This window comes from Podarcis raffonei, chromosome 1 (assembly GCF_027172205.1).
Source record: "Podarcis raffonei isolate rPodRaf1 chromosome 1, rPodRaf1.pri, whole genome shotgun sequence".
Taxonomy (NCBI): domain Eukaryota; kingdom Metazoa; phylum Chordata; class Lepidosauria; order Squamata; family Lacertidae; genus Podarcis; species Podarcis raffonei.
The window spans coordinates 3,816,221-3,832,833 of record NC_070602.1 but is presented as its reverse complement, the minus strand read 5'-3'; the positions used below and the strand labels follow the sequence as shown (position 1 = coordinate 3,832,833).

At 48.7% G+C, this 16,613-nt stretch overlaps 1 protein-coding gene and 1 long non-coding RNA gene across 2 annotated transcripts in view; one reads left to right on the top strand and one right to left on the bottom strand.

The window, feature by feature from the left end:
- The window catches only part of ABHD12B (abhydrolase domain containing 12B), a 29,909-nt gene that overhangs the window by 2,193 nt on the left and 11,103 nt on the right, over nt 1–16,613 (bottom strand). The window contains exons 6-11 of the mRNA XM_053365712.1: nt 16,187–16,232; nt 15,966–16,095; nt 13,965–14,002; nt 10,940–11,022; nt 7,293–7,375; nt 3,504–3,582 (exon numbers count right to left, since the gene is read on the bottom strand). Coding sequence (XP_053221687.1) covers nt 3,504–3,582; nt 7,293–7,375; nt 10,940–11,022; nt 13,965–14,002; nt 15,966–16,095; nt 16,187–16,232 — 459 coding nt within the window. The remainder of the gene's footprint in view (nt 1–3,503; nt 3,583–7,292; nt 7,376–10,939; nt 11,023–13,964; nt 14,003–15,965; nt 16,096–16,186; nt 16,233–16,613) is intronic.
- LOC128402037 (uncharacterized) lies at nt 378–2,660 on the top strand. The gene is made up of 2 exons (XR_008327587.1): nt 378–502; nt 876–2,660. It is a non-coding gene; the product is annotated as an uncharacterized LOC128402037 (long non-coding RNA).

Sequence of the window (16,613 nt, the reverse complement as noted above, 5' to 3'; positions counted from 1 at the left end):
TGTGCGCCGGAAATAGCGTGTGCGCACACGCACAGGTGCTCCTCCGACCCAGAAGAGCGCGTGTGCACACACGCTTCGGCCCATCCTCCGACAGGCGGAGCGTCGACCAGCCCATCCACGGATAAGGTTGTCGACCTTTGATCTAGGCCATACCCCTGCAATACTGGGGTAGCAATACCCCTGCTAAAGCATTCAGGACAGATGGCCATCCTATTGGTAAATCCTATTTGGTGTTTCACAACTTTCTGACTAGTTGTAGGACCTTAGCCAGACCTAGCAGAGTACATGCAGAATCCATGGAAGCAATTGGCGACTTGGCTGCAGACAGGATAGACGAAGCAGGAACCAGGAACTTGTAGTTCGGTGTTTATTATATACAGTGGACTATTACAGGAACAGAACATGGATCTTTAGCTAGCTCTCTCTGACACAACTCACAACTCCTACACTGACACACAGAACTCTGAACCTCTGAACTCCTGAACTATCTCATTCCAATTAAGTAAAGGTAAAGGTACCCCAGCCCGTACGGGCCAGTCTTGACAGGCTCTAGGGTTGTGCGCTCATCTCACTCTATAGGCCGGGAGCCAGCGCTGTCCGCAGACACTTCCGGGTCACGTGGCCAGCGTGACGAAGCTACCCTGGCGAGGCAGAGCCGCACACGGAAACGCCGTTTACCTTCCCGCTAGTAAGCGGTCCCTATTTATCTTCATGCACCCGGGGGTGCTTTCGAACTGCTAGGTTGGCAGGCGCTGGGACCGAGCAATGGGAGCGCACCCCGCCGCGGGGATTCGAACAGCTGACCATGCGATCGGCAAGTCCTAGGAGCTGAGGTTTTACCCACAGCGCCACCCGCGTCCCCTCATTCCAGTTAGTAGGCCATTAATTATCACTCCCTTGAAAGAGCTTGACCAATCAGGGAGAAGTCTGCATGACTCTGTTATCGCCAGGCAGACCTCCTCCTTCAGATTGCCTTCTGGCTGTCTGCCAAACCTTAATTGACTCTGTGTGAGTAGCTGCACATACACAGTTTCCCAACACATCCAACCTCTGCTTAAAAACCTCTAAGGAAGGAGAGACTACAACCTTTCGTGGGAGTCTGACAGTAAGACCTGTTTGACAGTTGAACCAAAGTTTTTCTGAATGCCTAGTCGGAATCTCCTTTCTTGCCACTTGATTCAAGCCATTGGTTCGAATCCTACCCTCCAGAGCAGATGAAAACAAGCATGCACCCACCCTTAAGATATTTGAAGATCGCCATCATATCTCTTCTCAGTCTCCTCTTTTCCAGGCTAAACATATCCAGCAACCCTTCCTCATAAGGCTTAGTTTCCAAACCCTTGATCATCTTGGTTACCCTCCTCTGCACATGTTTCAGCTTGTCAACATCCTTCTTAAATTGTGGTGCCCAGAATTGGACGTGGTATCCCAAGTGTTGTCTAACCAAGGCAGAATAGAGTGGGACTGTTACTTCCCTTGATCTGGACACTGTTGATGCAGCCTAGAATAGCATGAACTTTGATTTTCCTGTTGCATCACACTGTTGACTCATGGTCACTAAGTCCCCGAGATCCTTTCCACATGTACTGCAAGTAGGTTAGGTGTCCCCCATCCTATATTTGTGCATCTGAGCGCTGTGGGTTAAACCACAGAGCCTAGGGCTTGCCGATCAGCAGGTCGGCGGTTCGAATCCCCGCGACGGGGTGAGCTCCCGTTGCTCAGTCCCTGCTCCTGCCAACCTAGCAGTTCGAAAGCACGTCAAAGTGCAAGTAGATAAATAGGTACCACTCCGGCGGGAAGGTAAACGGCGTTTCCGTGCGCTGCTCTGGTTCACCAGGAGCGGCTTAGTCCTGCTGGCCACATGACCCGGAAGCTGTACGCCAGCTCCCTCGGCCAATAAAGCGAGATGAGCGCCGCAACCCCAGAGTCAGTCACAATTGGACATAATGATCAGGGGTCCCTTTACCTTTACCTCTTCCTGCCTAAGTGCAGAACCTGACATTTGTCCCTATCGAAATACATTTTGTTAGCTTGCACCCAGGTCTCCAATCTGTTAAGGTCAGTTTGAATTCTGGTTCTGTTTTCTGCAGCATTAGCTACCCTTCCTAGTTGGGTGTCATCTTCAAATTGGATGAGCATCCCCTCAATTCTTTCATCCAAGTCATTTATAAAGTCGTTGAATAACAACAAGCCCAGGACAGAACCCTGCGACACCCCACTTGTCACTTTTTTCCAGGATGATGAGGAACTATTAACTGCAATACGTACAATACCTGTAAAAAAATCAAACTGAGAAACAGAGACACACGACTTGTGATTTTTTATTATTATGGTTTTATCCCACAGAGTTCATGGTGGATTCCAAAGGTTCTCCCCCCCTTTCCCTCATTTTGTCCTCTCAACAGCCCTGTGTGGTAGGTTAAGCCTGAGAGAACTTGCGGCGGGAACACAGGACGTTTTGTGAGCTGGAATTGGAAACAGCATCCTGTTCTGACAGTCTCATCGCTAGCCCTTCTGCAAAATCACACCTTGCCTTGCAAGGCGAGGCATCGGCCTGTGGTTTCATTTCCACTGTCGAAATCCCCCACCTCCAACTTGGCCCTGGCTTAAAACTTCTGATGCCACCATTCTTCAAAAGGTTCAAAGCATGTTGCAGCATTTTTTTAAAAAAAACAAACACCGTATTTTTCGCCGCTCTATAAGATGCACCAGACCACAAGACGCTTTTGGAGGAGGAAAACAAGAAAAGAAAAATTCTGAATCTCAGAAGCCAGAACAGCAAGAGGGATCGCTGCGCAGTGAAAGCAGCGATCCCTCTTGCTGTTCTGGCTTCTGGGATAGATGTGCAGCCTGCATTCACTCCATAAGATGCACACACATTTCCCCTTACTTTTTAGGAAGGAAAATTTGAGTCTTATAGAGCAAAAAATATGGTATATGTAGAGTGAACAACCCATTCACCACTCCCTCTCAAAATGAGCACCCTGGTTCCTCTGAAATAAATGCAGCTTGCTTTGAATGTTCAGGAAATGACTAAGCAACAAGGAATTCAAAGCAGTAATTGCAAAGGATGTTTTAAAGCAGCGCATGGGGACCAGTTGACCTATGGCTGTTGGATTGCAACTTCCGCCAGCCCCAGCCATCATAGCCCAGAGCCAGGGATGATGGGAACTGCAGTCCAACAATGCCAGAAGGGACAAATGTTCCCTAGCCCAGTTTGAAAGTGTAACCTATCTGACCTTGCATTTTCAGCCCTAGAATGGCAATGATGAATAGTTGCTCGCCTAGGACGAGGAGAACTGTCCCCAGGTGACCAAACAAGGAGCCCTTTGTAATTGTGAAAATAATCCATAGTTCTGCCCCCCCACCCCACCCCACCCTGCCACCATTTTACTGGCTAAGTGAGCAAATAACCATGGAGGCTTCGTTCCACGGCTGCATTGCCTTCCCACTTTTAAGAGAAACGAAGAAAGAAGATTAGAATAGTACAAAGGCTTTGTTACCTTTCTTCCATGTTGTATTGGTATGATCGCATCATCTTCTGCATGTATGATCAGGATAGGACTGGACAACAATTGGACGCTGCAGATGGAGACAGAATGCAATGAACCACCAAGCATTTGGTTATTCTGGTTTTATCCTGCATCTTTGGCCAAACCCTGGCTCCCAAAGTGATTTGGGAAATTAGAACACGAGATGATTAGATTTATATACCACCCTTCATCTGAAAAGCACAAGACAGTTTACGAAATGGGTGGAACTTTAGCCGAGAAGCTGGTTAAATCAATTAAATTTGCACGGGAGTAATTTAAAAAATGGTTTTTAAGCAAGAGTCATACTTTGGCTTTAGATGTGATGTAGAACAATCATAAGGGACGCAGGTGGCACTGTGGGTTAAACCACAGAGCCTAGGGCTTGCTGATCAGAAGGTTGGCGGTTCGAATCCCCGCGACGGGGTGAGCTCCCGTTGATCAGTCCCTGCTCCTGCCAACCTAGCAGTTCGAAAGCACGTCAAAGTGCAAGTAGATAAATAGGTACCACTCCAGCGGGAAGGTAAACAACGGCGTTTCTGTGTGCTGCTTTGGTTCGCCAGAAGTGGCTTAGTCATGCTGGCCACATGACCCAGAAGTTGTCTGTGGACAAACGCCGGCTCCCTCGGCCTATAGAGCGAGATGAGCGCCGCAACCCCAGAGTCGGTCACGACTGGACCTAATGGTCAGGGGTCCCTTTACCTTTACCTTTAGAACAATCTTAGAAGAGGCATTCTTCTCCCCCCCCCCTCTATTTTTTTTTAAGTGTGAGGCCAGCTACAAAGCCTTTCCTGATGGCCCACCTGGTTGGTCCAATACAATTTTTCAGTGGTAGCAGCCCCACCAAGCAGGGAACAGATTTAAGACTCTAGAAGTACCACATGGTTTTTATTCTAAAGGGCTGGGCAGGGCAGAGCGGTGACCCAGTAAGCAGCAAAAATTGTCCCTCCTTTCTCATCAGTTTGATCATTTGGTGACCAGGCAAGAAGTCATAATCCCCATCCTCATCTGATTTTTACAGATCCCCTGAGGGGAGGGTTGTCTCTCTCTGCATACATAGAGAAAGTCTGCAAGAGTGAGGGGTAAAACCCATTTTGGTCAGGTGCTTTTGGCTGGCATGTGGACCCCAGTGGGGTGACGACCAAGGGTGAACGCAGACCCCAAAACAGTTCCCCAACCTGTGCCTTAAGGTTGATGCCTCCCAAATTAAATTGCATTTTTTAGTTATTTAAGAAAATTTGGATACCACTTGGTTGCAACAAAACCTCAAAATTGTTTACCAAAAATCTATTTTTTAAAATACAGTGGTACCTCAGGTTAAGTACTTAATTCATTCTGGAAGTCTGTTCTTAACCTAAAACTGTTCTTAACCTGAAGCACCACTAATGGAGCCTCCCGCTGCCACCGCGCGATTTCTGTTCTCATCCTGAAGCAAAGTTCTTAACCCGAGGTACTTTTTCTGGGTTAGCAGAGTCTGTAACCTGAAGTGTATGTAACCTGAAGCGTATGTAACCCAAGGTACCGCTGTATCTATAAAGGACAGTTTAAAAAACATTCAAACACTAATGAAAACCAATGTTAACCTAAAAAACACACATGTAACTTCCACGTGTCTGGAAAAGGTTTTCCGCAGGCGCTGGAAACCGTACAGCAAAGACAGCTGTCAATAAAGCAGGGAGTTTTGAAGTGTAGCAGCCACCACACTAAATGTGTACAACAAGTATTGTGCAGCACCTATAACACTGCCAGATCCGCAGATTGAAGCAGTCGAGAAGGCACATGTGCAAGACGAAATGCCGTATTTTTCGCTCCATAAGACACACCTGACCATAAGACGCACCTAGTTTTTAGAGGGGGAAAGCCCCATTTTTTGGGGGGTCAGCTCACAGTTGTGCACCTTCTTTTGCAAAGGGGAAAAGCCCCTTTTTTTGAGGATCAGCTCAAAGTTGTTGAGCTTACTTTGCAAAGGGGAAAAAATCCTGTTTTTATGGGGTTCAACTCACAGTTCTGCAGCTTCTCTAGGAAAGGGAGCCATTTCTACAGTTTCCAGACAGGTAATCTAATCAGCCAGTCGCATGTCACTGGGGAAACAAACAGCCTCCATCTGCAGAACATTCCACAATGGAGGCCTGGGCAAGGGAGCCAGCGACCGACCACACATTCGCTCCATAAGACACACAGACATTTCCTCTTACTTTTTAGGAGGAAAAAAGTGTGTCTTATGGAGCGAAAAATACGGTACTCCATAATGTGGAATATTGATGGATATTTTCATCTTTTTTCTATATTTATTGCCGAGTTTCTCTTTCGAATGTTTTAAAGAGTTGTTTTCACTGGTGTACCAACCAAGGACATACATAGATCAGCACAGGAAGATCGACCTGGAACCATTTTGATTCCTAAACTGAGCAAATGTTTTCTCTGCAAGGTCAAAGTGGGAAACCTCCCATTGTCTCTTTCCTCACAAATCCTGTCTTAAGGGCACATTTAAGATATGAATAGGGTGTGAGCCTGTGACCTGGCCCAGGAACTAAGTATTTATCACTACAAAAGACTGGCCGGGCTCCCCAGGCAATCCAATCAAGTAACCTGCCAGACAAGAAATAAACAACGACAGGAGAAAAACAACATTCAAATTTCTGTTTTAGACCGCCTTTTTTGTGATGTAGGTATGATGTATCTGAGGGGTGGTCTTACATTACACCCCTTTTGTGAAGTATGTATGATGTCTCTGGGGGTGGTCTTGATCTACAGGGTGGCAATTTCAAAAGTCTTTATAAGGCCTTGCGCGCCATTTTTCGGGGTTCCTCCTCTCTCTCAATATTCTCTGGTTGGCCTCTGTTATTCTCTCCTACCAATAGGGAACCTATGTAAGGACTCCAGTAGTGATGTATGGAAGTGAGAGTTGGACCATAAAGAAGGCTGATCGCCGAAGAATTGATGCTTTTGAATTATGGTGCTGGAGGAGACTCTGGAGAGTCCCATGGACTGCACGAAGATCAAACCTCTCCATTCTGAAGGAAATCAGCCCTGAGTGCTCACTGGAAGGACAGATCGTGAAGCTGAGGCTCCAAGACTTTGGCCACCTCATGAGAAGAGAAGACTTCCTGGAAAAGACCCTGATGTTGGGAAAGATGGAGGGCACAAGGAGAAGGGGACGACAGAGGACGAGATGGTTGGATAGTGTCTTCGAAGCTACAAACATGAGTCTGAACAAACTGCGGGAGGCAGTGGAAGACAGGAGTGCCTGGTGTGCTCTGGTCCATGGGGTCACGAAGAGTCGGCCATGACTAAATGACTAAACAACAACAACAAACAACAACATGTAAGGACTCTATATGGGCTCTTGGATACCCCATAAGGGAAAAGGTCAATTTTTGTTTATAACAACAGCCAGTGTGCGTAATGGTTAAGGGTGATGGAGAGCAGGGTTCGAATCCCCTCTCAGCCATGAAAGCTCGCTTGGGTCAGCCTCACAAGCTTGTTGGGAGGACGACATGGGAAAGAAGAGAACCATGTGCACCAACTTGAGATCCTTGGAGGTTAGAGGTGGTATATAAATGTTAATAATAACGATAATATTCTCTTTGTAAACCATTTTAAGGGTTTTGCTTTGTTTTTACAATTAAGCGACGCATGCCTTTTATGAAACAAAACAAAATAAGAGGACACCAGTTTTGCTCAAGTGTACACAGACTTCTACAGGGACAGGTGCCCCAAACAGAACCACCTCGCTGCCACCGTGGCACCCTTTGGACTCACTTTTTGTCGTTTGGGAAGATCATATCCGCGAGAGCCATTGTGTCTAAGATCAGATAGTCAAAGCCAGGAAACTTGCGGTAGATCTGTTTCAAGAAAGGGCAGGTGACTCGTTAGAAGAAGTCGCAGCGGAACAGAGAGCCTGAAAAAAGGTGGACACTTTCCATGGATGGAAAATGCCTTTGTGTAATTGCCCCAGTAAATGTGTCAGCAAAGAAAACGTGTGGGGGGCGGGAGGAGGGTCTATATTGCTGCAATATCAGTGGCAAGAGGAGTCCACGTTCCAAATCTAACATACTTTCTGGCTGAGGATTTATGCCAGGGGTCAGCAAGGTTTACCTCGCCTGGGCCGGTTCACTCCAGCGGAGATCCCTCTGTGGATGGATGGTGGCTAACAGATTGAGGTTGAATCCTGACAAGACAGAAGTACTGTTTTTGGGGGACAGGAGGCGGGCTGTGTGGAGGACTCCCTGGTCCTGAATGGGGTAACTGTGCCCCTGAAGGGCCAGGTATGCAGCCTGGGAGTCATTCTGGACTCACAGCTGTCCATGGAGGTGCAGGTCAATTCCGTGTCCAGGACAGCTGTTTATCAGCTCCATCTGGTACGCAGGCTGAGACCCTCCCTGTCTGCAGACTGTCTCGCCAGAGTGGTGCATGCTCTTGTTATCTCTTGCTTGGACTACTGCAATGCGCTCTATGTGGGGCTACCTTTGAAGGTGACCCGGAAACTACAATTAGACAGAATGTGGTGACTGGGAGCGGCCACCGAGACCATATAACACCGGTCTTGAAAGACCTACACTGGCTCCCAGGACGTTTCCGAGCACAATTCAAAGTGTTGGTGCTGACCTTGAAAGCCCTAAACGGTCTCGGCCCAGTATACCTGAAGGAGCGTCTCCACCCCCATCCTTCTGCCCGGGCACTGAGGTCCAGCACCGAGGGCCTTCTGGCAGTTCCCTCGCTGCAAGAAGCCAAGTTACAGGGAACCAGGCAGAGGGCCTTCTTGGTAGTGGTGCCCGCCCTTGGAACGTCCTCCCACCAGATTTCAAAGAGAAAAATAACTACCAGACTTTTAGAAGACATCTGAAGGCAGCCCTGTTTAGGGAAGCTTTTAATGTTCAATAAAAGGTAAAGGTAAAGGTACCCCTGCCCATACGGGCCAGTCGTGTCCGACTCTGGGGTTGCGCGCCCATCTCGCTTAAGAGGCCGGGGGCCAGCGCTGTCCGAAGACACTTCCGGGTCACGTGGCCAGCGTGACAAGCTGCATCTGGGAAGCCAGCGCAGCACACGGAAACGCCGTTTACCTTCCCGCTAGAAAGCGGTCCCTATTTATCTACTTGCCCCCGGGGGTGCTTTCGAACTGCTAGGTTGGCAGGCGCTGGGACCGAGCAATGGGAGCGCACCCCGCCGCGGGGATTCGAACCGCCGACCTAACGATCGGCAAGTCCTAGGCGCTGAGGTTTTACCCACAGCGCCACCCGCGTCCCTTCAATGTTCAATAGGTTATTGTATTTTAGGGGTTTGTTGGAAGCTGCCCAGAGTGGCTGGGGGGACCTAGCCAGATGGGCAGGGTATAAATAATAAATTATTATTATTATTATCTGTGGGCCGGAGTGCGCGTGCGCCCGCGATTTTCTGAGTCTGGACAGGCGCAATTTCTGGCACTGGTTTAGCACAGCGCGTGGGGACTCGCAGAGAGGGTGGCTTAGTTTGGGGGCAACTCACGGGCCAGTTAAACGACCCCCAGGGGCCACTTGTGGTCCATGGGCCTTCGGTTGCCGACTCCTGCTTTAGGTTTTTCCTAATGGTAATTACATTTGGTGGGCCAGAAAAGGCCTTTAGAGCATCCTTGTTTTTATTTTATGCACACAGTTTGCAAAGCACGTAAACCAATGGCACAAAGGCACAATAATTTTTTAAAAAACAAACCACACAGCATAATTAAAACATGCAACAAAGCTAGCATATATATGTCCGTGATAAGACAGACTCATTAAAACAGCACAGCAATGAAAACATGATATGCAGATTGAGAGATCAAGGGAATGCCTGTGTAGACAGACGCCTCCCGAGATGCTGGCAGGTTGCCACTTTTGACGGGGACTTTTCAGGATGTTCCAGCACTATTCGGAGCAACTGGCACTTGGAGGCACACTGCCTCCAACTCAGGACAGGCGAAAGAAAGCCCTCCTTCACGCAGCACATCGTTAAACTGCGGAACTCACTGCTGCAGGAGGCAGTGGTGGCGACCAACTTGGCAGGGCTTTCAAAGAGGACTGGACAGATTCATGGGGCAGAAGGCTATCAACAGCTACTAGCCACAATGGCTATCCTCTGGTCAAAGGCAGCAATGGTTCTGAATACCAGTCACTGGAACCCGCAGGATCCTTGCGCTCGGATCCTAATAATAATAATAATAATAATAATAATAATAATAATAATAATAATAATAATTTATTTGTACCCCGTCCATCTGGCTGGGTTTCCCCAGCCACTCTGGGCGGCTTCCATAGAAACCAAAAATACACAATATCACAGATTAAAAACTTCCCTGAACAGGGCTGCCTTAAGATGTCTTCTGAATGTCAGATAGTTGTTTATCTCTTTGACATCTGATGGGAGTGCGTTCCACAGGGCGGGCGCCACTACCGAGAAGGCCCTCTGCCTGGTTCCCTGTAGCTTTGCTTCTCGCAATGAGGGAACCGCCAGAAGGCCGTCAGAGCTGGATCTCAGCGTCCGGGCAGAACGATGGGGGTGGAGATGCTCCTTCAGGTATACAGGACCGATGCCCTTTACGGCTTTCAAGGTCAGCACCAACCCTTTGAATTGTGCTTGGAAACGTACTGGGAGCTAATGCAGATCTCTCAGGACCGGTGTTATGTGGTCTCGGCGGCCGCTCCCAGTCGCCAGTCTAGCTGCCGCATTCTGGATTAGTTGTAGTTTCCGGGTCACCTTCAAAGGTAGCCCCACATAGAGCACATTGCAGTAGTCCAAGCGGAAGATAACCAGAGCATGCACCACTCTGGCAAGGCAGTCCGTGGGCAGGGAGGGTCTCATCCTGCGTACCAGATGGAGCTGATAAACTGCTGCCCTGGACACAGAATTGACCTGCGCCTCCATGGACAGCTGTGAGTCCAAAATGACTCCCAGGCTGCGCACCTGGTCCTTCAGGGGCACAGTGACCCCATTCAGGACCAGGGAGTCCTCCACACCCGCCCGCCTCCTGTCCCCCCAAAACAGTACTTCTGTCTTGTCAGGATTCAACCTCAATCTGTTAGCCGCCATCCATCCTCCAACCGCCTCCAGGCACTAGCCACAATGGCTATCCTCTGGTCAAAGGCAGCAATGGTTCTGAATACCAGTCACTGGAACCCGCAGGATCCTTGCGCTCGGATCCTGCTTATGTGTTTCCCATTGGGGCTTTGGGGGGCCACTGTGAGAACAGGATGCTGGACCAATGGTCTGACCTAGAATGCCTCTTGTCATGTTACATTTGACTTTTGCTCTCTGGGCTGAAGTTCCCCACCCTAGCCAAACAGAATAGAGATAAAAACCACTTGCCAATTGGCACACCCCGCTGTTTACAGAGTTGTTCAGCAAGCTGTTTCAGTGGCAGCAGGGGGTTGCGAAAGAAGAGCGCTAAATCTTACTTTTGTAACGGGGATGGTGGCAGCTGCATCTCGGATGTTGGTGTAAGGAGCCTCCAGAACCAGCGCATTGACTATGGTTCCATCTGCGGGGGGAAGAGGTGGGAATTGGAAAATGAAAGTGGAAGCAAACGCAGTCCTGGGCTGCATCAACGCAAGTCGAGTGTCCAGATCAAGGAAAGTCATAGTCCATTTGGGGACTTCCCTGGCTTTTTTTCCTGGCCCACGTAGGACCAGTCTGGATAGTTGGCCTTGGTGAAGACTTGACATTTTCATCCCCAAAAAAGTTTTTGATTTGAGTTCCTACTGAAATGAGGCCGCATTTTAATGTTGTGTTTTAATCTTGTTTTTAAGTTGTATTTCGATCAATTGTTTTTATACCTGGTGTTAGCCTCCCTGAGCCCAGTCTTGGCTGGGGAGGGCGGGGTATAAATTATTATTATTATTATTATTATTATTATTATTATTATTATTATTATTATATTTCTTGTCAATTGATAAGAAAGAAGATTCCTACTAAACTTTAAGAAGCACTTTTGGATGACAAGAGCTGTCAGCAGCGGAACAGACTCTCTCAAAAGGTGATGGACTCTCCTTCCTTGGAGGTTTTTAAAAAGAGGTTGGATTGACATCTGTCAGTGATTTCTTAGCTGTGATTCCTGTATTGGGGAGTTGGATCCTTGGTGTTCCCTTCCAACACTACGATTCTGTGATTTAATTCTACAATTCTACGAAAAGCCCTTGGAGAGACGCCAAGACAAATCCCTGGAGAAGAGCAGCTTTTCTCCACCAGAAGAACCAGGGCAGCAAGCTATTCCAGTCCGACAGAGACAAAATATACAGAAATCCAGGCTGACTTGAACAGTCAACTTGCAAAATTTGAGGAGGGTGTGGAGATGGAGCCCTGTTACCCCTCCAGAACAACTGCAAGGCAGAATGAAGCCCTGTTTGATTGCTGCCGACACAAAATCATTGCAGGGTCGCAATCTAGTCCCCAAATGCAGGATCTCAGCTCGGAATCACATGTCGAGTTCCACCCTCATCCCATCTGTGACAGGAATTTTGAGGTCTTAGATATATGGTAATATTCATAACCGCATGTACATAGATCAGCACAGGAAGACCAACCTGAAGCCATTTTGATTCCTAAATTGAGCAAATGTTTTCTCTGCAAGGTCAAAGTGGAAAAGCCTCCCCATTGTCTTTTCCTTCACAAATCCTGTCTTAAGGGCATGTCTGTGTTTGAATAGGGTGTGAGCCTGTGACATGCCTTAGGAACTAAGTATTTATCATTACAAAAGACTGGCCAGGCTCCCCAGGCAATCCAATCAAGTAACCTGCCAGACAGGAGATAAACAACATTCAAATTTCTGTTTTAGACGGCCTTTTCTGTGATGTAGGTGTGATTTATCTGAGGGGTGGTCTTAGGTTACACCCCTTCTGTGATGTATGTATGATGTTTCTGGGGGTGGTCCTAATCTACAGGATGGGAATTTAAAAAGTCTTTATAAGGCCTTGTGCACCATTTTTCTGGGTTCCTCCTCCTCCTTTCCTGCGTGTGAGGGGAGCACCCTGTTGCAACAGATCAATAAAGATCAAGCTTACTAACTGCTTTGCTTCTCAATATTCTCTGGTTGGCCTCTGTTATTTTCTCCTACCAATAGGGAACCTACATAAGGACTCTATACGGGCTCTTGTGTCCCCCATAAGGGAAAAGGGTAATTTTTGTTTACAACACCATCTTTCCGGGGCTTCTCAGCTTCCTCACCACCCCAGTCTCTTCCAAACCCTATAGACCTGGGGGCAAACTATATGCAGTTTTGAGTAAGGGGCTTTGGGAAAGTACATAGGAATGGCGTCACGAATGAGGATTCAGCAGAAGTACGGGAGAAAGTGGGGAGGGGGACCCAGTTGCATCTGTCATTTGTGTTGACAGCCTCTCTCTTGACATCATACACAAACAGATGTTGCTTCACGCACGCGTTAACAGAGAGCTGTAAGAATAAACCGGAGAAAGAAGGGCGTTTTGAACATGCTCAGAAACACCCTTGAGGACACCACTGAAACGGATTTCAGGGCCAAATCTGTGGCTCATGCTCCCGATTTGCTCACCCTATGCAAAAGCCAATCTCCTCACTTCCAAGAAGAAGAAGAAGAGTTTGGATTTGATATCCCGCTTTATCACTACCCGAAGGAGTCTCAAAGCGGCTAACATTCTCCTTTCCCTTCCTCCCCCACAACAAACACTCTGTGAGGTGAGTGGGGCTGAGAGACTTCAGAGAAGTGTGACTGGCCCAAGATCACCCAGCAGCTGCATGTGGAGGAGTGGAGACGCAAACCCGGTTCACCAGATTATGAGTCCACCGCTCTTAACCACTGCACCACACTGGCTTAGTTTAAAGGTTTAATAACCCTGTAAAAGTAAAGGGACCCCTGACCATTAGGTCTAGTCGTGGCCGACTCTGGGGTTGTGGCGCTCATCTCGCTTTACTGGCCGAGGGAGCCGGCGTACAGCTTCCGGGTCATGTGGCCAGCATGACTAAGCCGCTTCTGGCAAACCAGAGCAGCGCACAGAAATGCCGTTTACCTTCCCGCCGGAGCGGTACCTATTTATCTAGTTGCACTTTGACGTGCTTTTGAACTGCTAGGTTGGCAGGAGCAGGGACCGAGCAATGGGAGCTCACCCCGTCGCGGGGATTCGGACCGCCGACCTTCTGACCGGCAAGTCCTAGGCTCTGTGGTTTAACCCACAGCGCCACCAGGCCATTTCCTACACACAAAAGTGTGCGCAAATGGCTCTCTCTAATCTGTAGCTCAGTGGCAGAGCATCTGCCTTGGCGGCAGAAGGTCGCGGGTTCGATCCCTGGTGCCTCCAAGTAGAATTTAGGAACAGGTTCCCTTGTCTAAAACGCTGGAGAGCTGCTGTCAGTCAGTGTGGACAGCACTTTGCAGCTTGCTATGTACCCACAACCAGGGCTCCTTGGTTTGTGAGGCCGTGACCCTTCCACACACAGATATATATAATTACCTTTTTCTTTCAGCCTCCTAGCAGTGTTGGTAGCAATTCTGCAGGGAAACAGGAAAGAGGGATATTGTCACATTGCTGGCCCAGAAGATCTCTCCTGGATTAGTCCAATGACTCATTGAGCCTGACATCCTGTTCTCATGGGGAAAGGCTATTATTATTATTATTATTATTATTATTTCTACCCCACCCATCTGCCTGGGTTTCCCCAGCCACTCTGGGCAGCTTCCAACAAAAGATTAAAAATTCATTAAAACATCAGTCTATAAAAACTTCCCTAAACAGGGCAGCCTTCAGATGTCTTCTAAATGTCAGATAGCAGTTTATTTCTTTGAGATCTGATGGGAGGGCATTCCGCAGGATGGGGGCCACCACCAAAAAGGCCCTCTGCCTGGTTCCCTGTAACCGCACTTCTCGCAGGGAGGGAACCACCAGAAGACGCTCGGAGCTGGACCTCAGTGTCCGGGCTGAACGATGGGGGTGGAGACGCTCCTTCAGGTATACTGGGCCGAGGCTGTTTAGGGCTTTCAAGGTCAGCACCAACACTTTGAATTGTGCCCGGAAACGTATTGGGAGCCAATGGAGGTCTTTCAAGACCGGTGTTATGTGGTCTTGGTGGCCGCTCCCAGTCACCAGTCTGGCTTCTGCATTCTGGATTAGTTGTAGTTTCCGGGTCACCTTCAAAGGTAGCCCCATGTAGAGTGCATGGCAGCAGTCCAAGCGAGTGATAACCAGAGCATGCTTCATTCTGGCGAGACAGTCTGCGGGCAGGGAGGGTCTCAGCCTGCGTACCAGAGAGAGCTGGTAGACAGCTGCCCTGGACACAGCTGCCTGTGGGAAACCAGCGAGCAGAATTCGAACACAAGAGCCCTCTCCCCAGCTCAAACCATGTTTCAGACACTGAGGTCTTGAGTGAGGTACCAGGTTTGTCCACAGGAGAGACAAAACCACACCTGAAGGTTGCAAGGGTCAACACTGTTTCCTCAGACCAAGATAGAGCAAAAGCTCTAGTCCCATGGAAGACAGGTAACCAGAGGTTTGAACTGGTCAGTCCAGTTGCAGGTAGTTCCAAAAGTGAAACTGGTACAACAGGGGTATACTATTTGTATGACAACGGTTTGTTTATGTCACTTGATGCTGCACTAGCTTACACAGAAACGGTTACCTAAAAATGGGGGAGTGATGTTAGGATTTTTATCTATCTGAGCTGCTCCAGCGAGTGGTACTATTGTTATGTTTTGTATACATCATGTGAGTGTCTGAGTGAGTATGAGACAGGAAGTACTGTTGGAAGTTACGGTAGTTTCACTTCTGTATGTGATGCAGTTCTGTAAAGTAAAGGTAAAGGGATCCCTGACCATTAGGTCCAGTCGTGGCCGACTCTGGGGTTGCGGCGCTCATCTCACTTTACTGGCCGAGGGAGCCAGCGTACAACTTTGGGGTCATGCAGCCAGCAAGACTAAGCCGCTTCTGGCGAACCAGAGCAGCGCACGGAAACGCCGTTTACCTTCCCGCCAGAGTGGTACCTATTTATCTACTTGCACTTTGACGTGCTTTCAGACTGCTAGGTTGGCAGGAGCAGGGACCGAGCAACGGGAGCTCACCCTGTCGCGGGGATTCGAACCACCGACCTTCTGATCGGCAAGCCCTAGGCTCTGTGGTTTAACCCACAGCGCCACCCGTGTCCTGATGCAGTTCTGTACTGGTGTTCAAAGAGCACAGATGTACTGATGGAGTCTCTGTATTATAAGACTGTAAATAAAGTAGTTTAGAACTACTGATGGAGTCTTTCTTCTGCTAGGATAAGCTAGAAGACTAGCGTGCTCTTCTCAGAGGAGAGGGGCCGCTTATTACCGGTCTCTCTGGACTGAGGGAGATTTACGGCCAGCGAGGACCACCAGAGAAATGTCCCAATGACTTGGGAAGTTGGCAGCCGTGCGTGTTTCCAACAGAATCCACAATAAAGAGGGCACCCGGAGACAGGGCTGAGAACGCAAAACCTACCCAGTGCCCATCGAGTGTCCCCAGAAGATGACTGTGCTGTTGCGGCTGCGGGCTTTGACCCAGTCGTAGACAAACTGGATGTCCGTGGTGAAGCCGTTTTCGCTGGGGTGGCCGGTGGAGTCTGCGTAGCCTGGAGGGAGGCATCGGATGAAGGGTCAGAGGAAAACACACCATCCGCGTGTCCCGCAAGACCCTGGCATTATTTGTGCATCGGAACTTACCTCGGTAGTCAACAGCCAGGACGTGGAAGCCGCTGTCACTCATGGCCTGTTGAGCAAATGAGCCAAAACTTCAGAAACAGAAACCTACAAGGAAGTCCTTCTTCACGCAGTGCGGAGTTAAACTATGGAACTCATTGCCACGGGAGGCAGCTTCGAAAGAGGATTGGACAAATTCGTGAAGGAAAAGAGGGCTGCCGTAGCTACTAGCCACAATGGGTGGTCTGACTCCATAGTCAGAGGCAGCAATGGTTCTAAACACCAGTTCCTGGAAACCAGAGGAAGGGAGAGGGGGCTCGTATTCGAATCCTGCTTGCCTGCTTCCCATTGGGGCTTCTGTTTGGCCGCTATGAGAACAGGAAGGGGGACTCGATGGGCCATTGGCCTGATTCAGCAGGTTCATCTTATGTTCTTATTTTTAAAGGGGAAG